Source organism: Gallinula chloropus (genome assembly GCF_964237585.1).
Source record: "Gallinula chloropus genome assembly, chromosome: 6".
NCBI lineage: Eukaryota > Metazoa > Chordata > Aves > Gruiformes > Rallidae > Gallinula > Gallinula chloropus.
Genome location: NC_140091.1, coordinates 11,447,540 through 11,473,583, shown reverse-complemented (window position 1 = coordinate 11,473,583; position 26,044 = coordinate 11,447,540). Strand labels below are relative to the sequence as shown.

Here is a 26,044-nt window from a genome sequence, read left to right as displayed (position 1 = left end):
TGCCTGATGCTGTGCTGAGACAGAGCTCCTGCCCACCTGCTTAGATCTGTGCCCACATAGGCATTGCCTTGTGTCCTGCTCTCCTTGGGCGCAGGTAGAAGGGGGCAGAAGCTGGACTTGCTGCTCCATCATAAATGAGAAGCTTCTGAATTGGGAAGTCAGCTTAAGGGTTGTCCTGTTTCTTTCACAAATTTGAGTTTTCACCTAAATACCCATTTTATAACTAATCCCTTCAGAATTATACTCTACGAAGAAGCAGTTGGTGAGTAAGGTACAGCCAGTGTGCGTAAAGGACATGATGAGGCTTGTACGGGAAAAGAGGCAAGAAAGCCTTTCCATGATGGTTGTCCTGTGGTCCTAGCACACAGTGCAAAAGGCCACTTCCACTCACAGAGTGTGGGGGGATTTTTAGGAGCAATGGGTAGCAGAGAATACCTTATCGCATCATTGGGATGGTTCAGTGCCTCAGTCAAGGCAACTGAACCGTTACTAAACATTGAAGCAGAGAAAATGCCCTGTAATAAAATGAGACAGACTCTTCTGGCTCCTACCAATCTCTGACTGAGAAGAAGAGGTGGGAGAGTCTGCGTGATATAGTCTGTGGAGAATATTCTGTATTTCTTTGACAGAGAGTAGCTGGGAGTTAGTTTGTCTTTCTGACCAGAGCCATGTAAGGAGAAGTATGAACATTGGTGCCCTAAGAGAGAAGGTGAGCCAGGCTGGAAAAGGTAGAGGTGTGCTAAATAAAATCTTGTCCCTGATGACCAGAAGAGGGAGAAGACCTGAGTGCTGTATTATGCAGCACTGTTGTGAGGACCATACAGGAACCTCAGTAGACAAATGACCCAGTTTGCAACATGGGCCTTGGGGGAGTCTTCCTGGCCAAATTCCCAAAACAAGGTTGTTGGTACGGAAAGTGCAGGCTGGAGCTTGCCCTTCATACATACCTGCATGCAACAGCATAATAAGATTAGGCAGGTCACTACATAGCTGAGAGCTGTTCCCACACAGGCATACTTAGTGTGTCTGTAAGTATGCTGTCAAGCATCAGCTGGTGACAGGGGCTGATCTACCACCATTGCAGGGTGCCTACATAGCATTTGATGTTACCAGGTAGATGAACGCTGAGCACAGTTAACTCCCCAATCCACATGGACAAGTTTTAGTGTCCACAAGTAGGCACATTGACCTGAGCTTCTGGGGTAGATGAAGAAAATAAAAATTATCCCTAAGCAGACTATGTACTGGGTAGAAAAAAATTCCAGGTATCAAAAGTTTGAGAAGTATCTGGTTTTGTAGGAATAACATCATTGATTACCCCAATTTTCACAGCTTCTACTTACCAGAGCAAAATTAAGTTGGTGTTTCTGCCCTTCCAGTCATTCCCACACCATGCATGGGTTTTGTCCTTTATTTGTCCCTTGTTTTGTTTGCTGCTACCTAACTGCAGTTCTCATTGCACTATACTTCCTATTGAAAGATGAGACACATTTACTCCTGCTAGGCTTCAGTAGTCCTTAAAGAACCTTTATCCCACATCTGCCAAAACGGCAGCGTCTTCATTTCTGGCTCAGTAATCCTAGCTGTGACAGGAAAATCAGAGAGCTACAGTCAGATTTTGATTCTTCTTTAGTTCCTTTTCCTTCACATCATTCTTAACTGAAGACACCCAAGCAGAATTTACCCCCTGAAGAGACTGAATTGTTGACCTAGTAGGAAATCCTTTTTGGGATTGCCTTGCTATCCTGCTTTATCCTGAGACAATTTCTTACTAAAATTATCATCTTCTAATCACTTCTGATGTCTGCTGCCATCCAACTGACAGTCACTGTCCTTTCCTAGATATTTGATCACTCCTTCCTTCTTCATCTGTGAGTCAACCAAAGCCAAAAATAGGGATAATTCAAAAGGTTGAAGTTTTTCCACATCTCTTCTTTTGAAAAGCCAACATGAGCAAGGCCCAACTGAAGAGCTAGTGCAGCTGTCTTGAAAAAGCATCTGGAGGGTGCTCACCTTGCACTCACCCGCTTTGGCAGGCTCTGGCAGTGTTCAGGCATCGGTGTTATGCAAATCCCAGGAGGTCGTAGTGCATGTAAGCTCAGGTTGTGTTGGTTAGCGGAGTGGATCAAAGATGGACTTGGAATACCTGGGGCAACAAAAAGAAATTCTTTCCAAATCTGGTGCTGATCTTAATGCAACACATGATTCCATAAACAGCAGAGCTAACAAAGTTGCCTGTGGATTTATGTCCTGCTCCCTTGAGCCTCCCTCTTGCACCACGATGCTCTCCCATTTCCCCCACCTCATAAATACCCAGTGTGCTCTGTCCTCCCTTTGAGGTGGGTGTGTGCTGGCCAAGGCGTGCGTGGCTGCTGGCCCAACGTGTGTGATTGGCCACCTGGCAGACCAGAGTGGCGCTGAGCTCGCGCAGCATCATCCCCACCTGGCCTCAGGTGCAGACATGTGGGTGTCTCTTCCATCCAGACAGACACAGCTTTACCACCAGCACGGCCCGTGCCTGCCAAGGATCCCGTGGTGCCCACGTGTGCAGCAGATGTTCCTCTGCACCAGAGCCCTGCTCTGTGAATCCAGCACACGGGGAAAGTCAGAGAGCTGAGGCGTCACCCAGAGGGTATCGGCTACTCATGCAAGTGTTAGTGGAATAAAGATGTTCTGTGTTAACACTTCAGTGAAGAGCTACAGGAATCATTTGAAGTCTGCAAAGCCTTGCTTAGCCTAAGAGATTTGAGTTCAATTTACTTAGCTTACGTGTGAGGCTTTGGGGAGATTTACTTGTATTCTCTGTCTACCTAGAAGGAACATTTTTTTCTCAGAAGACTTTTTAATTTAGTAGGAAGAAAATATAGCTGAAGCTAGGCAAACAACCAAAAAAGGCAGCACTTTTAGATCAGTATAATTATTTTTGCTACATCTGCCCTGCAGGCTTGATGAATTTGCTCTTGAAGTCTTGAAATCATGACGGGCTATCTTGGTGATGCTCTGCTCAAGCAATGTGAGAGTGAAGGACTGAAAGGAGAAGCTTCTGTCCAGAGGAACAGTGTACCCTGGTGTGCAGGATGTCCAGGGGGATGTGGGCAGGATCTCTTTGCCATTCGAGCTGTGCTGATAAGAAGTCTAGAATATGGTGGCTAAAGAAGCAGTAGAAGGTGGTGGCTAGGAGCTGAAGCTAGGCAAAACCAGTCCAGACAGGTGCAGCTTCCTAGAAATCTGCACTTCTGACTGAATGACAAACCTGCAGAGGTGAGCACTGACTGCTGATACCTCTTCCTGAAGTACAAACCTAGTCTGCTCTCTGGGAACAGTCTGTTTCCCAGAGTACCCAGCATGGGGCCGTGTTCTTCTTGCCTTGCCTTCTTGCCATCCTGTTGCGTGTCTCTGGGAAGCCCTGTCCTCACGGTGACCTGCTCATTGACTATGAGGAGCAGGATAGCAAACCCTTGACAGCTTTTCATGAAAGGAAGTTATTTCCTTCACAGGAAAATCTTTTTTTTTTCTCAAGAGCCTTCAGAAAGCATTGCAACACCACAGGGTGCTGTGGGTTCACCCGTGTGCAGCGTGAAGACGCTGATTTGATTTTGTAAATAAAATCACATGCTTTCTGCCAGTGGCTGAGGAGCGACTCCCCTTTCACAGCTCCAGGAATTTTGCTATCTGCAATTTTTTTTTTCTTTAAACTGAAGAAGGGAAAAAAAAAAAAAAAAGCCTGAACAGTAAATATTTATCCAAGATGTGTGGTTGTTAATATGATCCAGTCTTCAGTCATTTTGAATGGTGTCACGATGACAGATGTTAATTCAGAAAGGAATAGATTGGACGATTTATGCCTGAAACACATGTGTTCCTTGGCGGGCTCTGAGGATTACTTGCATAGTTAGTGCTGCCTGAGCAATTTGTAACGTTTTCTCTGCCTCGAAGCACCAAGGGCTCCGGGACAGGGGGTTGACCTATATCTCCAGTTTGCTATAATAAACACTGAGGTAACTAAACTCCCCCTGTGCTTTTATCTTCCTAAATTTATCTCTCCCCTTGTGCTCCCAGCTGTGTGTGGTGCTTCTGGTTCTTCCCAAGAAGAGGAGCAGTTTCTGTGGAAGAGCAGGATGCTCCTGTGGGGGGGGGGTATGGATCCCCTGACCTCTTCCCCCCTACAATCAGCTTCCCTCCTACCTGAGTAGTCTCAGTTATTTAACGCAAACACTTGTCCTGACAATAGAAATGAAAATAAACCAAGCCCTGTGAAGGTAGTGAGCAAGAGAGGGATTCTGGGAAGATCTCACATTTTTTGGTAGTGTTTGTATTCTTACAGATTTATGGGATGTGCCTTTGGGTGTTCTTTCTCTCCTTACCTAAGGCCAGGTCTGTAGAAGTGGTAGTATCTATTTTTTTAATCAGAGATGCAAAATCGAAGGCAAATGGTGGAGCTGTTGGATCCAGAAAGCTTTTGCTGGGTTTGCTTGGAATTTTGCCTCAGCTGGTCCATCAGTCGTGTTCTGGCCATTTGCCATGAACTGAACTCTGCCCACAGCTGACAGCTACAGAAAATACCCAGCCCAGACCAGGCAATCAGCACTTCGTTATTTGGGAAAAAACTCTTACATGTAAGTGTTCTGTTTGGATTACAGTTTATTTAACTTCTCATCTTTTTAAGAACATTAAATAATGTTCCTTTAAAACTCTCATTTTGTAGAACACCTATTATTAATGCAAGTCTAGAAAATAAAGTAGGGCAGGAGCTTCCTGGCAACTACACAGCCTCTTGTTGTTTTGACCTTTCTGCTTTCTCCGAAAGGATGCTGAATAATTTGTATATATTCTATAGGAACACGCAGTGAACATACAAATTATTTGGCTGCTTCTTTCAGCAAAGATGCCAAAATAGGAGAAGACAGATTTTCTGTGTACTCTTGCTGTAAAAACAATGTGAAAATTTCCCTAGAGACTCACTTCGAGATAACTTCGGAAAGCGATGAGGGTTTCTAGGCCATAATTCTTCCCGTGGTGATCTTTTAGCTTTTCTTGTTGTCATGTGCCAAGAGTTTAGTCTAAATATGTGTTGTTTAATGAGACGTTGTTTGTATTCAAACTCATGAACCAGTTCAGCTCCCTAAAAAAAGCCTTTGCTGATGGGTGTCCTCAGATGCCCTGAGATGCCCTCCTGCTTTGTCACCAAAGCCTGCAGAGACAGCTTCTTTTAATTTCTTATTTATTTTTTTCCCCTGTGTAGGCACACTGGTGTAAGTAGAGCAGGTAGCTGTGCTGTCATTGGGATCACATCATGTTTTCTGTTACAAGCAACTGGGAAAACACACTTGTTTTATTACCCCATTACCTTTCAGCTGATGTTTTCCACGCCATGTGTTTGGCACAGCTGGAGAGTTCAGTTAAAATAATTTGCCTGTCTCTTAGGATGACACTACTGAAAATGAATAGTTTTATCCCTTAAAAAAGAAATAAGTAAATAAATAGTCTCCCATCCTGTTTTGCTGAGATATCCCAGTTCTTCAGGGCAGCGGCTGGGAATCGGTGAGGCTGTGTTATCCTGGCAGCCTGCTGCAGCTCCTGCCCTTCCTGTGAGATCTCTTGGCTCCATCTGATGGTCCATGGGGGCTGTTAGATGCTGGCAGCACTGCATGTGCTGGGCATGGTCTGGCCAACCAGGCCTCTCATGTCCAGCCCATGGCTGGTTGAGTGCCCTCCCCATGTGGTTAATAGGTTTGCAGCATCTCCAAGGATGCAGGAGTAAGGTAGGATTTTTCCCTCCAGTTACTTCTCCACAAGTGATTGGGGCATGAACTGGGGGCAGGAACTGGACTCCCAGGACCCCCCTCTTTTCCTGCCAGCCACCTGGGCATCATGTAGGAGCAGAAGCCTGGTCTGGTGCATGGCAAGAGAGCAACACCTGAGTCTTAGAGGTTGAAGGGTGATGGGTACTGGGAACAGCAGAGAATGGAAGGGTTCTACAACCAGCAGGGAACTCCTCAAACACTTGCTGGCTTATTAGATGGAAATAGTTCAGGATCCCTTTAAGAGAATGAGTTGTTTCTCCTCTAAGGGCTGATGTAGGTTACAATAGCGTACTGGAGCTTGTAGTCACACATAGAGGACTGTGCCCTGGGTTTAATTGCTTGATTCAGTGGGGCTTTTCTTGAGTGGTTTTTGTTTGTTTTTCTTAAAACATATTGAGTTACCCTTTAAGACTTTTTAAATAGCTTTATGGTTATAAAAATCAAGCTGCCAGAAGTTAGGAAAAGCAAAGGGAAAAAAAAAAACAACAACATTGCATTTTCAACATTAATTCAGTTCTCCTGTGCAGATGTTATCTTTAATTACATAATTGCATCCTGGCTCTCTGAGAACACAGCTGTCTATCTAGTGGAAGAGGGAAGACTGAGATTTAGACTAATTTCTGTAATGCAAGACATCCAGCCCTGGCATGAAGTAGTTGCAGAAGCTGTAGAACATGTTGTGGAGTAGGAGAGAGGAGAGGAGAAAGAGTGGTCTCCTGATCGCAGACACTGAGGATTCCTCTTGAGGAGGTGGTTTAGCATTGAATTGACTAATATGATGCTGGGCAAGTTAGATCAGAACTTCCCAAACGTGCTTTAAAGTCTTGTGGGGTGGATATGCAGGAGATGGGTGCTTGGCAGCAGCAAAGTCAATGGAGTTGCACTGTCAGCTTAGCAGATGCTTTGAAAAATCAGCCTAACATGACTGAAGTAGAGCATCAGAAGACAATGGAAGCTGTTGGCATTCATCTTTGTTTTCTGCCCTGTAAAGTGATGTCATACAAGCCAAATATTGCAGAAATGCTCTAAATGTGAAGTATTGTTTGTAAAACATTTAGCTATATGGTGATATCGGAGAAATCTTGTGGGAAAATTCAAGTGTCACTGTTCACAACAGAAATCCTGAGCTGAAGTCACTGGGCTGTCCTACTTCAGCGCTTCCAGACACATGGGTTTGCCCTTTCAGCCATGGCATGCTTTTAATAGATGTTATATGAGTATGATTTTTCATAAACTATGTCATAAAAATAATAGCAAAATAAAGGGGCTGGTCCCTTGTGGGAATAAAATACCCTGTAAATACTGGTGATCCTATAGGGCCTGTTCTTCTTTGGGATTTTTCTGAAACTGTACAACTTTAAATCATAGAGTCATGTAAATTGGAAAAGACCCTTAAGGTTGAGTCCAACTGTAAACCTGACATTGCCAAGCCCACCACCAAACCATGTCGCTAAGCGCCATACTGACACATCTTTTAAACACCTCCAAGGATGGTCAGATATTATTTCAATGAAAAAATATTATTATTATCATTATCATCATCATTGCTAGTGGTGGTTCTTGCTGTTACAGTTGGGTTTATTATTATTCACAGACAAAAAACTGCAACACAAGCATAAATTATGTAAATCCATTCCTTTTACTGAAATCTTCCATCTTTCCTAAGATATTTCAAAACAGGACTATTTCTTCAAATTTTGGATCAAAATCCAGTTTATGCTTTGAATAAAAGAGTCTGTAGTACAGTCTACCTATCCATCACCCAGTTTGTCATAGTACAGGCATGTCTCCTGACCCACCACATGTGAGCTATCATTCATGCTTTGACTTGTGAAACACAATATTCATCAGAATAATCTCTATTTTTTCCTCTGGAGCTCATCTGACGTGTGCCAAGTTCCACTGTCAACACAGGACAACCTCTTTTTCACAGCATTTTGTTACCTTTTAGCTGCAAACTGTATTTTGCTCTCAGTTACATGGGTAAAACTGTAGAAATCCGTGAAAACCAAAGCAATTCCTTTTCATTTACAGCCGTGTAGTTTGTGTGTCTGTCACACTACTTGGAATTCAGTTTCCCTTCTCTTTGTGGCTTTCAACCTGGTTATCAAGCTTAAAGGAATTAATCTCTAGCCAGTGTTTGGGCTCAGCTAGACCAACAATGAAAACCAGTTTGATTTTTGCTTTGAAAAAGAAAAGGCTGTAGCAGTACCGTGTGTTGAGGTGTGTTTGTCTCCATTGTGCTTTGCTGCGGTTTGCTGCTGAAAACACTGGGTAGAAAATGTATTTGGGTTTCACGCTGAGAAACATTGACAAAAGCTAAATTGAGGGGGTGGAGGGTCTTGTTGCAACTTGCCAGGAGTTCTCTTGGGTGCTGCAAGGATGTTGGGAGGTGGGGAATGCCGACAGGAATGGCCTGGGAAGTTACAAACGTTTGAGTTTAGATGTGGTCATTGGGGGGCCATTTGGGGAGAAGAAACAAAAATTATACAGAATTAGAAATATTGTATTGTCAGATAGTCCAAGAGCTGCATCTCTGAGCAGTGGGACTCAGAAGTTGAGGGAAAGGCTTGAGCCCAATCTGCAGTGTTCCCGTTCCAGGCAGAGTGCCCCAGCTTGTCCATGGGGTAGATGAGAGTAGAACAACATGTTCTGGACTCTAGAGGATGTCAAGACTCTAGAAACTGAAGATAGGGAAATTCAGAGCAAGCGCTGGCCATCAGAGTTGTGTACTGAGGGTGGTGAGGGGCTCTCTATCACTTGAGAAAGTTAGGTAAATATATTTGAAGTGGGGGCTAGTGGGTCTGGTAGTTGACCATCAACCCAGACTGCAGGCTCTCAGCACCTCTGTTCTGGTGGCTAAAAAATCCTTGTTGCTTTGATAATTGATGCAAATGATGCAACTTCATTTATATTACCACTTGCAGAAGAGCATTTTCCAGGCCTCCATGTCTACTTGACCGCTGAGAAATGCAGCATTGGCTGATAAGATGGTTGTTTTCTAGTGGAAGCACACCTTCCCCATCTAATCTGGTTATGCCTGAGCAGAAACCTTTCAAAAGCCTCTGCAGATGGATTGCGGGGGTCCTGCTGTGTTTGTGTGACAGTGAGTGCTTGTGCATGACAGGTATAGCGTAAACTGCATTCCATCCTAGGCAGAGATCCCAGTGTTCCCAGGCACCATGAGGTCTTGTGAGGTCTTGCACGTGATCCCTTGGATTTTTCTTTTCCTCATTCGCTTCTTCTCTGTTTCTGGTGTTATCAGACTATGAAAGAGCTGAAGTCTCCAATTACCACAGGTTCTGTCTCCAGCCTTTTCATTTTTCTTACTGCTTCCCAGAAGATATTGCACACCCAAACTCTACTCAGCTTTGTGTTGCACACAGCAGACCTTCACAATCTCCATGTCCCCTTCCCATCAGACTAAGAAAGTCTCTCAGAGCAATGCTGCTTATACTTATAAATCCAGAAGTATCAAAGAGGTACAGAAGAGGCAGCAGCTGTGTTGTCAGGATGCAGTGGCATTGCTTCTCATTTTGTTTGGTGTAATAGAAATGGTGTTATTCTAGGAGGCTCAGCCCGCTTCTCCCTGCTTGGGTCCCCCATTGAGCTGTGCTGCTTGGCTAAGGCTCTGAGTTTCCACATTTTATTTTATGTTGTGATTCGCCTTGGTAAATCTGAGAACAGAAGATGGAAAACTGGATGGAGACAAAAATAGTTTACAATGGGCTGTCCCTATTAGCCTTCCATATTCTGCAAATGGACAGAGTGAGGGTTTATAGCTGCATTGTCATGTCCCTGTAGCTATTAGGTGAATCCTGCCGTTTTTTACTCCTTCCTCATAAGCTGCCATCTCTAGTCTGTCATGTCTGTATCTGTTTATTCCCAGTGTGATTGCTCCAGAGGGGATATTTCTGCCTCTCTCTCTCTCTGGATAAGAGCTGTACAAGACACTGGCCTGAAAGCCCTGGACCATCTAAATTCCAGATTTTAAACTGTCTCCTCTAAAGCCTTTAGTGATGTCCTTCACAATCACACAGTTTCAAAAACCCAACAAGATCACTTGAAAATGCTGTGGCCATCAGAGACTTGATCTTCAGTCATGTTTTCCTGTCTACCTCTCTCTGTTGCTTATTTCTTTATGCTTACGTTATAAGCTCTTTTTGGCAGCCCTCAGCACCATGAACCTGTGACCGAGACGCCAGGTGCCAACAAGTAATTAAGGGGGTAAATTAACACGGGAGGCACAGTGTCCAGCCTGGCCTCTGTGGTTTTCACCTCCGTGCCAGGAGGTGACCACGTACTTGTAGGAACATTGCCCAGGCAGTTTTCGTACTCGCTTTCTGACTCATTATCATTCTGATAAGCAGGGAGGCGTTATGTCCTCAGAGGCCCACCCTTGAGCATGCAGGCTTGGTCAAAGTAGCGGAGAACAGAGACTGTCCCGACCTCCAACAGTGAGCCTGAGCTCCCGAATCTGGCAGGAGAAGCGTGCCCCTGTCCCACTGCCTGCTGCTCCTCAGGTGGCTGCCTGTCTCCTCCCAGCCAAAAAAAAAAGGGACAGAGCTCCCTCATGGGAAGTCATCGCTTTGGAAACCTCTCTGCACATCTGTGTACAATCAGACCGAACATCCAGGCAAGGCATAGTGACAGCCCGTGGCTGAGCGTCAGCGGTAGCACAAAGCCTCGGAAGGGGCCGCGCTCCCGCCGCCGCCGTTCCCCGGGGGGTTGCGTCAGGGGAGCAGCCTCGCGGGGTCTGCGGTTGTGTGGTGCTGTGCTTTTTAGCTTGCCAGGGACAAGCTGCAGAGCAAAACCATGAGGCTTGAGATGTAGCTGAGAACGACCGGGTTTGTAGAGCCAAACCACAAGGCTGAGAACTTCAGTGATTATAAGCAAAGAAAACCAGGTTTTGGTTCTTTGGGCCTGCACGGGACTCTGCCTGCTGTCCAGGTGTAAGGGCAAGAGCCGTCTGCGGAGACTCCACACTTCTCCCTAGAACTGGTTTAGAAGCTACAGAGGGAAACCATGCCAAAATGAAAGATTGCCCTTGGTAATCTAAGGGGAACTGCATGGAGAAGTTGCATGGGGAAACACGGGGCAAATAGAAATCAGGCAGAAGGGAGAAACCAGAATGGTTTTGGAGCTATGTTGATCAGTAAGGAAGAAGTGATTAGGGAAGTTGTCTGGATGAATGATTGGAGAAACAGCCACACTGAAGGAACCAAAGCAGACAGGTTATATTCTCAGCTGCAGGTGGGATCCACTGGTGTTGAAGGACCTGAGGAGCCTGGGTATGATCCTGCAGTCCACACAGCACTGGGGCAACTGTGATGTGTGTGTCATTATCCTTCTGAACAGCTCAAGCAACAGCAAAGAATAAAAGTCTCGAATGTTTGTAATACATACTTTTTTTCTCTCTTTAATATTTTGTGTGTGATGTAAAAGCCGTGTAAAAGCTACTTAAATCCCAGAATTTAGGTAGAATCTCTTATGGAGTGTGAGTCTAAACAAAAGGCGGCTTTTGTCCACTTTAAATAGCTTGCAGGCCTTTGGTTTGAATTGGTTGCAAAATTTAGGCAATGCCATATTTAGAGTTGCACGTGAAATCGTAATTCAACTTATAAATTTATTTTGGTTTCGGGGTCACACGCTATTTTTCCAGGGTGTGCCTGCTTAAACCCATGATAAGATGGTTTCACTGAATGAGTAGCTATTCAAGATTTTTGTTTATCATCTTCATTTCTGTGAGACCTGGAGCGTGCTTAATGCAAGTGGAATCTGCAGATGATTTTGGTTGGGTTTTTCCCCTCCGTCCCTGGAACTGAAAGGCTTCTGCTTTACATGTACCTTTAGGAAATTCCAAAGGGTTCATATTTATACAATTTTTAATGAATTTTCAAAAGGAGGGAAAGCTCAGCTGACATACCAAATCCCTCAAATCCCTTAGTCAACTGGATGTTGGATTTTATTATCATTTGTTTGTTCTAATTTTTTTTTTATGGTGGAATCGCTCAGTGCCTGAAAATGTTGGAATGGGATGGGAAGTGTTAGACTGCTTTGACACCGGGCGTTCTTTCTAATCCACCTACAGTGAAAAAACATGGAGGTTAATTAGGATTATTTTTTCCATTTAAGGTCCTGAGAGCACTTTGCCATTGTTGAGATGCAAACTTGGACACACACAATCCGTGCCCTGGCCAGCAAAAGCATGTTGTATTTGGGCAGCTTTGAGGAGGCACGTGGGATCAAAATAGGATAGCAGTGGCAGTTAGCTAGCTGAGGCTGTCGGTGTGGGTAACAACACGCATCCTCAAGGTTGCTGTGTTAATGCCTTTCATAAGGCAAGAGCCATCTACCCCAGGTTTATTCTTCAGGATCTGAAACTGAGCAGCTAAAGATTTCAAAGGAGCCTCTGTAAGGTGCTAAAGAGCGGACAAGTGCTGTGCATGGTGCCAGCAGCCTGTGAACTGCAGCTGGCATCGGCTGTGGCAGAATTACGGTCGATAAAGGCAGGGGTAAGTCGCTGCTGGGCAGGGGAGGCTCCTGAGGATTTGCCAGGGGATCATCAACATTTTTTGACAGCATTTTGAAAGCAACTGTGAAGCCACTGTTGAGCTGCAAGTGTAAATAATGATTTCCAAAGCACAGGCATTTGACTAGAGTGTAATGCCTGCCTCTCTCGCTTGTCACGGAGATCACAGGGAAGATGTCTCGGTGCTGTGAGAAGGAGGTATTCAGTCAGATTACCCTGCCAGAGCTGTTGGGTAGCAGATTAAAATTCCTGCCATCCTCCCTGTGCCTTCCTCTGAATTTTTATCCTAAACAGAAGTGAAAGGTTAGAACGTAATTGTGCTGTAAAGCCTGTGAATGTGGGGCCTCCAGTTATTTTGAGAGCAGTACATGCTGTAGCCACTGCACGTCTGGACCAGTAATGTGGCAGAGAGACTCAGCCCCTCTCCGGGCAGGTCTGGCTGGCAGGGTCACAGCCACCAAGGCAAGCGTCCTCCCATGTTCGCAGGGTGAAGGCTGTCATTGGAAAACAATTTACTGGGAAAACATAAGATCATACTTAATTGTTTTTCCCCTTGTACCATTAACAGGCATGGCCCGTCGCAAGACAAGATGCTCACTTTATAAGCTGATAGGTTAACTTACATAAAGCCTGACATAATGGAATAAACCTCAGATAAAGTGGGAAGCATGTAGCTTGCACTGGAAGTAGAGCTGTACAGTCATTTTTAGCTCTTTGAATGTTCTTAAAAGCATTTGCTATCCAAGGGGACATCCCCTTGTATGCAGGTGGGAGGGATTGCAGCATGTCCTGGAAGCTTAAGCCATTGACCCAGTGAGCTGAAGTGACAATAATAGTGAGAAGATGGCACCAGGGAGGGGGTTGTTCATGCTGAAGCCGAGGTCTCTCTGTCTTCTTCACACTTGCCATTGGGACTAGCTGAAGTGCATCTGCACGTGCTACTGTCACTGCTCCAGGGATCCTCCACCTTCCCACCACAGCCTTACACTAGTGCCTGTGGCAGTGAGCAGGGACAAGCAAGGGCTGCTGCCAGGAGCACATTTTTATTTCATTTTTTTAAAAATACTAGCAATGAGCTATCTCTTGTATATAATTGTGTTTGTTGTTTTATCATTCCTTTCTACTTTTTTCCCCCTTTTTGTTACCAGAGTGCCTCTGATGGCTTTTGGAAGTCAGTCGCAACCCGTGTCCCAAGGGAACCTCATGAGATACGTATCCTGAACCCCTACTTCATCCAGGAGGCAGCTTTCAGCTTCATCGGACTGCCTTTCAACAACGGCCTGATGGGCAGAGGGGTAGGTATAAAGTGGAGGCAAGCAAAGCCCAGGGGGAGGATGAGAGGCGCAGCAGCTGAGTATAGGCTTGCACAGTTCCTGCTTTTCCTTTGGGCCTCCACTGTTGGATATTGAAGTGGGGGGGGGGGGGGGGGGGGGGCTTTGGCTCTTTTGTGGTGGCAGCACAGAGCCTCCTCGAGGCCAAGGCAAGATCCATCTTTTCTGGTACTAGAGCTGCTTTTCAGGAGGCAGCTTAGAGGCTCCCAGCACTGTTGGGTGATTTTCTGGCACCTGCAGCCTGCCAAGAGGGCGCTGGTTTGTGTAGGTGGAGGGAGATCCTTCCCAAAAGGGAGAAGAAACCCTGCTTTCTGTGCCCTTGGTGCATCGGGAGGCGGTGTGGGTCTCTGTAAAGGTCATGCCACTGTTTTACAATTACCTGGCCTCACAGAGACTGCATCCTAAAATTGTGAGATATTGCACATCTCATCCTGTATCCCAGGCTTATAGTAAGAGAGGGTGAAGGTTTGTTTGATGAGGCCTTTGGTGAGAAATTCTGATCTTAAATAGAAAATTTTAGATATAAAATTTTACAAAATAAAATGATGTAAAATACAGGTTTGGGCCACAGTTGTTAACAAAACACCTTCGTGGTGTCCCCCCCCCCCAGTGAAGCTTTTGGGAGCCTTAATGTGGAGTTGGTGGTGACTTGGCTTTTCTGGATTATCTCACACTGCTATGCTGTCCTCAGAACCTAATTATATTTGCTCTACCTAATATATCAACCATTAGAGAAAGTATCACTTGGATGGGTAAATAATTATTGTACACGTGTGATATAGTTGTTGATAGAGACCACACGTGACATTTTTGGGCACATGAGCACAGCTGACGAGCCCAGAGAGAAGCACTTTTGCTGGTCAAGGTCTGCTTGCTCTGCCCCAGCATTGTCCTTCCACGGTCATCAGTACAGGGGATTTGCTGTGATGCAGCACAGATTTGGAACAGACAGAATAGTGGTCTAATGATATCGTGAAGTCTTCAGGAATATGAGCAACGTTTTTGTGCAGGTCAGATGGGTCTGGAGATGAGAAATGCATTAGTGCTTGTGTATGGACAGAAGCTGTTGTGGGGCCCTGGAAGGAAGCACTGAATTATTGCTCCATGCACTGAAGGTATCTTATCCCAAATATTCCCACTAGCTGGGAGGTAACTTACTTCACCTCCCTGCACTCTCCAGAACTTACCTTTAGGACAAAATGGTCTTGGTTTGTCCTCTGGAAAGTCAGGACTGGTCAGACTTTTGTCTTTATTTTCTCTGGATTTGTTTTTATTTTGAAACACATTATTGGAATACACAAGTTATTACTTAAGCTGAGAGAAGAGAGAATCCGGAAATGAAAATGCTACGAACTGAAGTTTATGAGGTTTTGATAGGTTGTTTAACACACATCAGACTGGGAAATGAAGGCATCTTAATTGAAACCTGATGTTTCGCTTCATGAAAGTCCATTTGAGCATTTAAAAATAGTTTATGGAGCTTTAAGGCAAGCAATCTTTGCCCCTGGCCCCTGCTAGGTTGTTGTGTAAATTGTAGTTCATGCCTTCAGATGGGGCAACAGGAGCTCTGCAGGTGCAGGTGGGGCTGGGACCTTGGCATACCCTGTGCAAGGACACTAATACAGTGATTCTGTCAGAGTTTAAAAACAGAGAGAGAATATTTCTAGCCTGTGGGGACAAATCTTGCTGCAGACATTAGCTGTGGACTGCTGTCGTGGAGCTGCTGGGACCTCACCTTTAGTGAAGGCTGCTGCATCACTGCAAATGCTGCAACAGAAGCAGGGTAAAGAAGAGTTTGAGTAGGGTCCTGGTGATGCAGATTTGCCACAGACCTTTATTTCACAGGGACTTTAAATGGGGAGAGTGGAGATCAGAGCCTGTGGACCAAGAATCCAACTCTCATTAAAGATTTGAGAGTGATCCAGCAAGATGAGTGAGGCAGCTAGAGCAAGGAGAGTCACTTCACAAGAGACAGGGTGACCCAGCAGCTGTGGAGTATAGCTGGTTGGGTTTAAGGTCATGCCATAGAGATGTGAGGCAGCCTGGAAAACTCTACTCCAGAAAGAAGCATATGAACATGGAAATAGAAAATGCTGAGATCTAGTAAGCAAAAGCACAGTGAACAGTATGTGTCCTGAGTTTCTCCTGGGGAACCAGGATGGGGGCAGATGGGTGCCCCATGTGCAGTCTGCAGTGCTACACACAGGGAGGATCAAGGCTGGGGATGCCTTAGTAACCTGGTCCAAGATGAAATCCTCATAAAGAGCAGTAATATTCCGCTCTTCTTTGCTTCTGATGCCTAAGTAAACTTGAGCGCTTCTCTTGCACACCACATATGGTAACAATGTGCTGCCAATTAACTTTGTAATTTGGGGGCTTTTTCAGCAGCGTTGAGGAGAGCAAGTAAAACAGTTTGGGGCTGATCTCAAAGCATTTTTCCCAGGATTCAATGAAGGGTGAATGTAGTAACATCCTCCACTTTGATAATATAATTTGGGCCAGATGGTTCTGGAGGACAGTAGTGGGGTACAACTCGGAGGTGCATTTTGATTGCACTTGTGGTGTTACCCAAAACTCTGAGCCAGAGGCAAAACTGGTCACCTGTAATGAGCAGTGGCTTCTCTCTGGGACTGGTGAAGCTTTTCAGGAGTTTCCTCAGTCCATTTACTGAAGGCTTCAGGAGATGGAGAGCCGTTTCCTACTACATGTGGACTTCTCTTTTCTTGGGATAGGCTGATGATAAACTTTATTGCAGGGTGCTAGCAATATATGGAAAAATTAAATGTTAATGCATGAAGATGGTTTAGCACAAAACAAATGAACTTGTGAAGATCCTCCAGTTAGCGAATCCTTTTAAGGACACAGGCTTGGCTGTCTCACTGGACACAGGTGTATCTATGTGAATTATGGTTAAGTGGAAATTCTGGGTATACAGGTCTTTTGGGCTTGAAACCAGACATCACTGATATTGCAGCTGGTAATTCAGGCATGCCACAACCTACCTTACACTGCAGACAGCTGACTGGGGAATATGCAGGAACATCAGTTCAGAGGTGTCATTGCCTGTTGCATGTACAACGTGGGATGGTTACTGCTGTGGTGCTTTTTGTTGTGGGGTGAAGTGTCCTACCCACTCTGCAGTGCTCAGAGCTGATGGAGCAGTGGCTTTCTGGCTCCTCTGGGATAGCCAAGCATGGTGTGAGGTGGCCAGTAGAACATTTCACATGGCACAAATTGTCAGCACTCTGAGGAACCCAGTGCAGACTGTGGTGTTTGTTTCTCTCTACTGGTGCTGTGCATCCATGGAGCTGCTTATGATTTAAATTCTTGTGAGATGAAGCTCTGCTGCCCAAAACCGTAAGCCTTTTGTTTGTCCTTGTCCTGGCAATGGCTGAATCTATAAACCCCTTACTAAAGAGACAAAGCATTCTCCTAGGGACTCCACCCAGCCTCAGCACCAACTTAGTGAAGGAGGAGCCATGTGCAGGAGGTGTTGCCAGCCTGTGTCAGGCACCCAGCCATGGATTAGCACCTCTGCAGCGTGCTGACAGCCCACATGCACTCGGGGATTAACCTCTGATGCTGGAGCGTCAGCATGTCCTGCCCCAGGGCTTCTCTTTGCTATTATGAGGTTCTGCCTGTGGGCAGGCAGCCTTTCTGGAGATGCCAGTGGTGATCCTTTACTCCTTGGGCAGCTTCTCAGCTCCCCTGGCTGGTGGAAATGACCCTTCTTTAGTACTGGGTTGCCTTGGTGCCAGCAAGCTTTGACTCCTGGACTGTTCTTGCTGCATTGTCACCATGTGAAGACCAGGTCTTGGGAGCTGTTGGGTCTGTATGGAGCAGAAGAGGGGTGGGGAATGACAGGAGCAGAGCAGTCTGACACCTCATCCTTCCAGTTGCATGCTTCTCCTTTTTTACACTCTGCTGGCGTCTTCTAAGTGAAGTAGACAAACAGGTGAAGGAGCACTGCAGCTGCAGCCAGTTAAATAGGGAGACTTAGTGTCATTGTAAGCTTTGGGTTTGCAGGAGAGCACATCTGCCTCAGGGGCTGGACTCTTAAATCCATTACCACTGCAATGTGACCAGTCCATGAGCTGCTGGGGAATGGGCACTTGGACAGGCTGTTACAGGGTAGCCCGTAAATGCATACTGGCCATTTCTTGGTAAATGCCCAGCCATGTGCCTCTGCAGAGTAACTGGATAGGGTTTACTTTTCAATGAGAGAGTAGGCCATGAGCTCCCAGTTATAGGGTTACCACAGAGCAGCTAGTGTGAGGTAGAGTGATTCACTTGTTTGTCCTCTGCTCAGTCGTTAGGTCCTTAAAAAGTACTCCCTACATTGCACAGGAATCTGCTCCATGGTAAATTGTCAGTCAGAGCCTGTGCATCAGGTTGGATGTGATCAAAGATACTTGCCTTGGGCTAAGTTGTCCAGGAGCTCTGCAGCTCAGAACAGAAGCCTATGGGCAGCCTGTCATGGCTCCAGCAACAGACCTTTGCTCTGCTGCAGACCACCAGTTCTGCAGGCTCCCACATACAGCAAGGGATAACTAGGGAAGATGAAGGAAAAGAATTGGAGATGTTCTGCTTTGCCTTTTGAAGCCAAATATTGCAGCTGATGCTGTGCACAGATGGAGGTAGCTGTGGGAGTTGTAAGCTCCTGAGAGGTGGACCACTCTGCAGAAAGCCAGACACTTCTCCACTCACAGTAAGTGCTGCTAAATTGCTTTTCATGCCCTATTTCCAAACTAGCCCTCTAAGAGAAGCAAAGAGAAGGTTTGGGGTTGTTCCTGTGCAAACACAAGTGAAGACAAAATGCAGTGACTGCTGTCTGCAGCATGTGATGTCTATTAGAGTTTTGGGCTGTATTTCTTGTGTTTTGAAAACTTGATTGCTGTGAGGTGGTCAGGGCTGTAACTGGTAAAACTAATGAGGGAGCACTTTTTCCCAGGTGAACCTTTGTTCAGGTTCTCCCTCAGATGAGTTAATACAGTGGCAGTCAGACCACTTGGATATCCAGGTGCATGATTGTTTGTAGGGAGCTTATACTTCAGCAACACTCACCCTTTTATTGCAAAAGGTAACAGCTGGCATAGTCTGAACAACCCAATATGTCTTACCCTGAGCTAAGGAAAATCCCATAAATAACTGGAATTCATTGAACATATTAAGGGAGTCAAATATTTCTAAAAACAGATTTACAGCAGTCATTTCCTTCCAGTCCAGCAGGCAGTGACACAGGAATGACCTGGGCATGGAATGAAAAGCAGCGAGAGCTTTTCACACGCACCAGGCAAAGAGCAGTTGCGGTCCCCTGGTTGTGTCTCGAGCACCGGTTCTCCAGCGCAAGCCCACGAGGTGATGCTTGGTCTCCATTTGGTCCAAAGGAGGGCTGGTGCTCATTTCTGCTGACTGACAACTTCTGTGAGCAGAAGTCAGTCTTTCATGCTTCTTCATGGGGGACCAAGGGAAGACGAAACAGCAGTGTCTTGAGGGGAAGCCTTTTATCTTTCCCCTTGCAACAGAGAAGAGCGCAGGAGAACCTGTCCTGTGTCTGCTGCTGAAGGCATTTCTGATCCCCTGACCCAGTGCTGCACGCTGGCTCGATTTGACCCCTGACGCAGCACAAGACCAGACATCTTGGCCTCTCTTGTCCTTATGCTTTTCCCACCAGGATCCACCATGCATGTGCTCACCTTGCCCGTGGAGGACATGTGCCTGGTAGGAGCCACGCTGCAGATGCACAGGCAGCCTTTGCTCAGCACTGCTGCAGTGACGTGTCACCACTGCCCTGTTTGCTGTTTCTCTTGGTCAGACAGCCTTTTGGTGTCCTCTCTGTCTGTCAGTCTGCTGTGTTCTCTCACATGGGAGCAGGCAAAGGGCTGGTCCCTGAGGAGCATTTTATTAGATAGGAGCATGACATTTTCCAGATGTTTGGGCTTAGGCAACCAGGCCAGGCTTGCAGATGTGGCCTGTCAGGCTGATCACGTTATCCGGGGAGGTTGCCCTTGCGGTTGTTTACCAGTGCTGGAGAGGGGATGCGAAACCACTCACAAACCACTCTGGGCCTCAGCTGGGACAGGCACCTGTGAGACACAGCCACAGGTACAGAGCTTCCAAGGCCAAGTTCAGCCGGTGGGAGAGAGGACTTGTGATGCTTTCCAGGCTCTTGCCGTTCCCAGCTCTCCCCAGCTGATGGTCACCCATTCAGGTCAGAAACTCATCACAGCCACATCTGGAGCAGCGATCCAGCGGGGCAGCATCCCAAGAGGCTGCTGTTGGGCTGCTGTTCTTCAACCATTTGGTTGAAAGCAGCATTTCTTGGTGGTACAGGCACAGAGAGGGCCATGAGCAAGCAGATAGGATGGGCTTTGAGCTGTTTCAACCCCAGAGGGGGGATGTTGGGATTCTGGCTTGATCCCTTAGCAGTGGCCTAAAATAACAAGAGCCCTGCTCAGTTATTTGAGGGAGTTATATTTTCATAACTCAATGCAAGAGGTGTGGTGGCTGCTTTGGTATGTCTTTGGGGCACGGCACAAGGGTGTGTGTGCTGAGATAGCACTGACGCACAGTGCAGGGCATAGCAAGCCAGGTTTGGCACAGCCTTGTCCCCAATGCCTAACTTGTTTAGGAGTGACCTGTCCCCCAACTTGTCCCAAAGGTTGTACATGATTTATTAGGTCCAGATGAGAGTTTAGCAGCAAATGAATTTGTATGCCCATGAACAATCAGGAGAGCTTGGAAGCTGTGTAGATGCAGCCAGAGAATAATTATAACCATTTTCTCTCTCTGATACATGTCCCCTCTCATTTGCTAATTGTGTGCTGAGAGGAGAGCCCTTTACCCTGGACTTGGAGATCACAGCACAGCACAGCCCAGGATGCATCTCTAGATCCTAGAGAACCTTCACTTTCCCATGCTGCAGGCTGGGCATGAGGCAGTGCTTCATTTTCAACAGAGGGAAGGAGAAGCAGAAGCTCAGCAGGCAGTCACGGGAGAAAACTGCTGGGTTTCTACAGCTTAAACCAAATCAGGACCAAAGCACTGCATTGATTTACTGGTGATGTGTAGTTAACCAGCAATTGTGCTTCTTTCATACTTCTGTTTGAGATGACTCCTTGTTTTTCCAGTATCTCCAATTCCCCTGGTACTGCTCAATCTGCCTGATGGCTGCTGCTTCTTTAACATAAGTTGTTTGAAGCAAATGTCCAGTTATGTGTATTTGTTCCAGATGCATGTGAGTTCATGCTCAGTTTGTACTCATGTTCTTCTAGCAGGTGCTGTTTTCCACACCGTTTACTAAGGGTGGGCTCTGCAAGCCACCCCCACACTGCCCTAAGAGTTGCTGCCCTCAGTGAATAGCAGGGTTAAGAATTTTTACAATATCTTCTAGGTGGTCTTTTCTAGCCCATGGGGCTCTGACTGCAGCAGTGGGGGGTGAGGCTGCATCTCAGCAGTGAAACTGTGAATGGTTGTAGGTCTCTGTCTTCAAGGGTGACAGAGGCACTAGGATGTAGCTACCATAGTATTGGAGGGTGCTGGCGTACATAAGGCATAACTTCAATTAAAAACTGCCATCAGGTAATCAGGTTCTGAGAGGGATTTTAGGGCAACAGAAAATTATTTTGGTGAGGACACCACATGAATTTCTGATTGATAGTTATAGGGGCCAAACCAGGTATGTCTGCTGCAATCCAAGGGGTTTGGAAGTCTTTGATAGTCCTTGGTGTTTCAATAATTGTTGAGAAAGGAGCCAACAGTACTGAGATCCTGGCGTGTCAGGAACTACCGAAGAACAGCAGCAGATGAGAAAAGTAGCTCCTATTTTTCCATAAAGGCCATTGGAGTAGTTAGAATGAAGTCAGGCAGATATTTGGTGACCAAAGGAAAGTTCACTTTTGATCTCTGACAACAGGAATGACACCACAGTGTTACTCTCCGAACAGACATACGAATGTGCTCGAAAGAAAGTTATGGTGGTTTGGCAGCCCTCCCGTAAGGTTGGGTAGCATGAATAATTCTCTGTGGTTTGTAAGACTCACATTAGAAAGTTAGCTCTTAATGTTAGCTTGGCCAGTGAAATTCCCTCTGGGCAAGACCCCGTGTCTCCCTTGAGCCGTACCGTGGGAATGGGCCCAGTGCAAGTGTGGGTGGTGTTAACACCATCGTATTCCCAACCACGACACAAGGACGTAACCATTTACTCACTATGTTTTGGACACTGTAACTACAGCTCAGCTGAGGGAAGTGGTTTTGTGGCAGTTTCACTTACCAGCTGATGCAATTCCAGTGACATCCAAATGTCACCTCCTATGCAAAACATAAAGCTGAGAATATCTGGATTTGAGCTGCCATGCCTGGGAAGACAGGATGTTCTTGCATAATCTGAAGCACAGGGGAACTTCCTTGTCCTTGCCTAATAAACCTTTTTCAATTTTTTAACTCCTTGTGATATGTTATGGCTACCAGTGAATTGACAAATAACTAAACAGTATTGTTTGTGGTGGGTATCAATTGAAGTTAAGCAGTGAGAACAACCAACCTCACTGTTTTTCCTCTCACTGGAGGATGTAGTAAGGTCATTTCATTTGAGATGTGAGCTGTTAACAGTTGCTCTACAAATGTCAACCATTCAGTGTCTTGCTGATTTAGACATAAGCAGGTTTTGCACATTAGTACAATTCTGGTGCAGTGGAGTGGAGTTCTCCATAGAAGGTGGGTTGTGGTCTCAGCTAGGGTATGGGTGGCATTCTTTGCTTGGAAAATGTTGGGTTTGGGACACGGTCAGGGAGTCGGGAGCGAGCAAGGTAGTGTGGTGCCAGAAGCCGGCTCCTTTGAATGAGAGGCAGAAACTCAAAACATCATGTTCCCAGTCTGTTAGGAACATCAGGTGAAATGCAACAGCATTGCTCACCAGTTCTGGCTAAACCATTTTAAATGCAAAATAGAGGCACATGGTTGGTTTCTACATCCCAGCTAAGAGGCTGTCACCCTTGGTGACTGTCTGAGCATGTCTTCTGAGTCCATGAGACTTTTGATATGGTGGTGTTGGATGCTCTGCAGGCGAAGATAAGATATGTGGGTGTATTTCTCAGCCTCTCCCTAACCCCTGGGGTAAAGCTGCCTCTGGATTCATCTGGCTAAAGGGGAGCTAGAAGGGTCTGTGAGCTGGGGTTTTACACTGGAAACACCCCTATGTCGGAGCGGTCATGTTCACCCGGACACATAAGAGGAGCTGCAGCCCTACAGCACCACTGTCACAGCACCTCGGCAGAAGTGGGATAAAATGGGAAGCATTGAGGCTGGACTTTGGTGCAGCTGGCAGGTCAGCAGATGGGAGAGGACAATCAGGGTGTCCCTGCTCAGAATGCCCATCTCTGAGTGGTGTCCCCCTGCTCCTCCTCTTCCCAGGATGCTGAAGCTAGGATGGCTATGGCACAGGCCAGAGCGTCTTTTGTTAGTGGGCTGCCCCTGTGCAGATGAAGGGGTCTCTGCACACTGTTGTCTGGGTCTGCCTGAGCCCCTCTCCATCTCCCAGAGATAATTAACAGCCTTCTTATACTGCTTTTGCCATCAGTAAAAAAAGAGTTTGTACTGTTCCTCACGTCTCCTCCTGTGTGGTGGCCCGTTTGGGATGAGTGTTCCTCCTTAGCCTAGCTGGAAGCCAACAATGTGCATAGAACTGTAAATCCAGTATTTACATCTGGTTTAATTTCAGAAAACTAACGTATCCGCTGTGATTCATCATCCAGCTCATCTGCTGCCCTGTTCTTAGGATAGCAACGTTGGGGAAGGGGAGTCTGACTGTTTGCATTAATCCCTCTGCCCTGCAATCCTCCTTTGGAGAGGTCATAGAGACTCCAGCAAGAGCTGTCATTTCCATGCCAGATGCTTCACAGGAAGCTGACTAATTTTCTTTACAAGTTGGGAAGCTATTGACCCCACAAACTGGCACTGGGCAGCTGATGTGCAGATACAGCCAAATACCCTGTTTTTCTGCTTAGTAGCAGCAGTGCCCCTGTGAGCAGAGACAATAAGAGGAAATCTTTGGTTACAGAAATGACAACCTGCTAACGACTTCCATTCCTGCTTTCTCTCCTCTCAGAACATCCCCACCTTGGGAAGCGTAGCAATAACCATGGCACTCCACAACTGTGATGAGGTGGCGGTAGCTGGGTTTGGCTATGACATGAGTTCACCCAATGCACCGCTGCACTACTATGAGAGCATCAAGATGTCTGCCATCAAAGAGGTAGGGAGCTCCTGCCGAGCGCATCTTCCCCCCGAGCCCGCCGACCGCCCTGACTCCAGAGCCCGACTGGGATGGTGATGTCAACTCACAGTATGGGTCACAGAACAGCTCCACCCATGCGTTTGCCTGTAAAATTCTAGACATTCTCCCAAGCACAATGTGTGTTGAAAACGGTAATTCCTGCTGGGAAAAGTTCTCTGGAATGTGTGCATCATGTCATTCCTTCTCCTGAGCAGCAGGGAAAAGGTTTGCGTCAATGTTAACTCGAGTAGGGTGAAAGGGAGCAGTTCTGCTCTGGGGTTGAAAAGATGTGGCCACGTCCTGCTTTATGATCCATTGTATTGTTCTCTAATCCATAGGCTGCTTTTGCTGGATGATCCCCTCCTCAGCCCCTGTGAAATGTGGGGGAGGTGAGATTAGCCTGTGCATGTTAGCTCTCAGCTCACTGTTCAGCAGCAGTTAGCTGGTGTAAACACATTGTGGCTCTGTGGAAACTGCTCTGTAAAGCCAGATCTACATCAGAAACGTTTTCTGGTACTGTCACAGTGAGATGAGCAGCACATTTAGAAGAAGAAAGCTGTCCTGTTGGTATAATGCAGCAGTATAAAGGCACTTTTTTGGTCTTTCCATTTCCTGTACCAAACTAGAGTAAACTTGGATGCAGGTTTGAGCTTCTACAGCTGAAAGGTTTGATGTTTTTTTTGGTAGAGTTCATATTCTTTCCCAGCACAGATGTGGCCCAGGTCTTTCTAAGATTGCTTCCTGGTCTTCACTGACTCCTAGGCTGGGAAACATGGCTGGTCCATGTTGTGAGAAGTTGTGCTGTTCATGGAAGGTAGCTGTCTTCTGGCACTTGGCATTTGTTCACCTCGAGCACTTTGCCACTCATCCAGTCCATGAGGGAAGCTAGGAAGTTGTGGTTTTCTAAATTACAAGACTATGTGTGTCTTAGGACTCTCACAGGCTGCATGACCCTAGGCAGACTGAGAGGAATTAGAAATCAGTGATTAGTCAGCTTGAGAAATGAGAAGAGCATGTCTTAATTATCAGAGTAATGAGGCTATGCAACAACCAAAGCAGAAGCCAAGAGAACAAACAGAGTTTGGGAAAAGACTGTGAGGAGCTCCCCAGTATATGAAGGGACTGGATTGGGGTCCTGAGGTACCTTCTGGATCTGTATAGGTAACAAGAAAGTCTGCCTTGCCTGAATGGAATAACCATGGACTTAATCTGGCCTGGCTGGGAAAGTGAGTGCCTGTTTACAGGATATAAGGAGTACATCCAGAGAGGAAAACTGAATTGAGACACTGAGTTGTCTGGCTTGTGAAATCCCTGTGTGGAAAATGGCTGAGGAGTATCATTCTTGCAGTAGTAGAGGAGATGCCACCATGGGCTTACCCGGTTCTGACTCTTCCCTGGGCATCTGCTTATAACCACTGCCTGAGACAGGATCTGGGCAACCCCAGGTCTGAGTCAGTAGAGTTGGTTCCTTGGTCTTGAGCAGTGACATAACTGCACTGTGAAAATGGGTGCAGATGCCCAGATCCAGCAGTGGGTACAGAAAGTTTGGGGAAAAGCTTTTGTCATGGTGGTGCCACTGTGTCCACTCTGGTGGATCGGCTGCCTTTGGTGGAGGATCACCAGCTGTCTCATCAGGGTGTCAGTCCCACAGTCTGCTCTTGGACACAGGGACACTCACAGCAGGTGACCCATGCCAGGCCTATTCTTCAGTCTGGTGGGTGTCTTTGACCTCAAGGACACCTACATGTGAGCTGACAAGAGTGAAGTCATCTTGCTCTTGATCATTACATGGCTCAATGGGAAAAGCTGGCAAAAAGAGTTGTATGACAGAGTCTGTGGTGGAAGTTGCCTGTGTGGATCACTTAGATCTTTGATTCTGGAGGCCAGCACCCCGAGTGGGATGCAAGAGCTAGTGGAAGACAGGAGGGAATCACACTTGGAGACTGTGTGTGATCTCAGGAATAAACCATCTACTGCACAGGGCAGTAGATGAGGAGGAACATGTGAAATGCAACCAGTAGGGTCTCCTAGAGAGACCAGCTGGTGCCTGGTTTGTCAGGCCTCTGCTGTCTGGAAGCTGTCAGTCATCATGTCCAGGATGTTC

General features: G+C 46.4%; 1 protein-coding gene across 3 annotated transcripts in view; it reads left to right on the top strand.

Moving 5' to 3' along the window:
• Window positions 1-26,044, top strand: part of ST3GAL3 (ST3 beta-galactoside alpha-2,3-sialyltransferase 3) — a 177,319-nt gene that overhangs the window by 140,560 nt on the left and 10,715 nt on the right. For 2 of the 3 annotated variants that reach the window (XM_084266160.1, XM_084266158.1), the window contains 2 exons: window positions 13,485-13,631; window positions 23,773-23,919. In XM_084266160.1, coding sequence (XP_084122286.1) covers window positions 13,485-13,631; window positions 23,773-23,919 — 294 coding nt within the window. The remainder of the gene's footprint in view (window positions 1-13,484; window positions 13,632-23,772; window positions 23,920-26,044) is intronic. The other variant, XM_084266159.1, reaches the window with a different exon arrangement.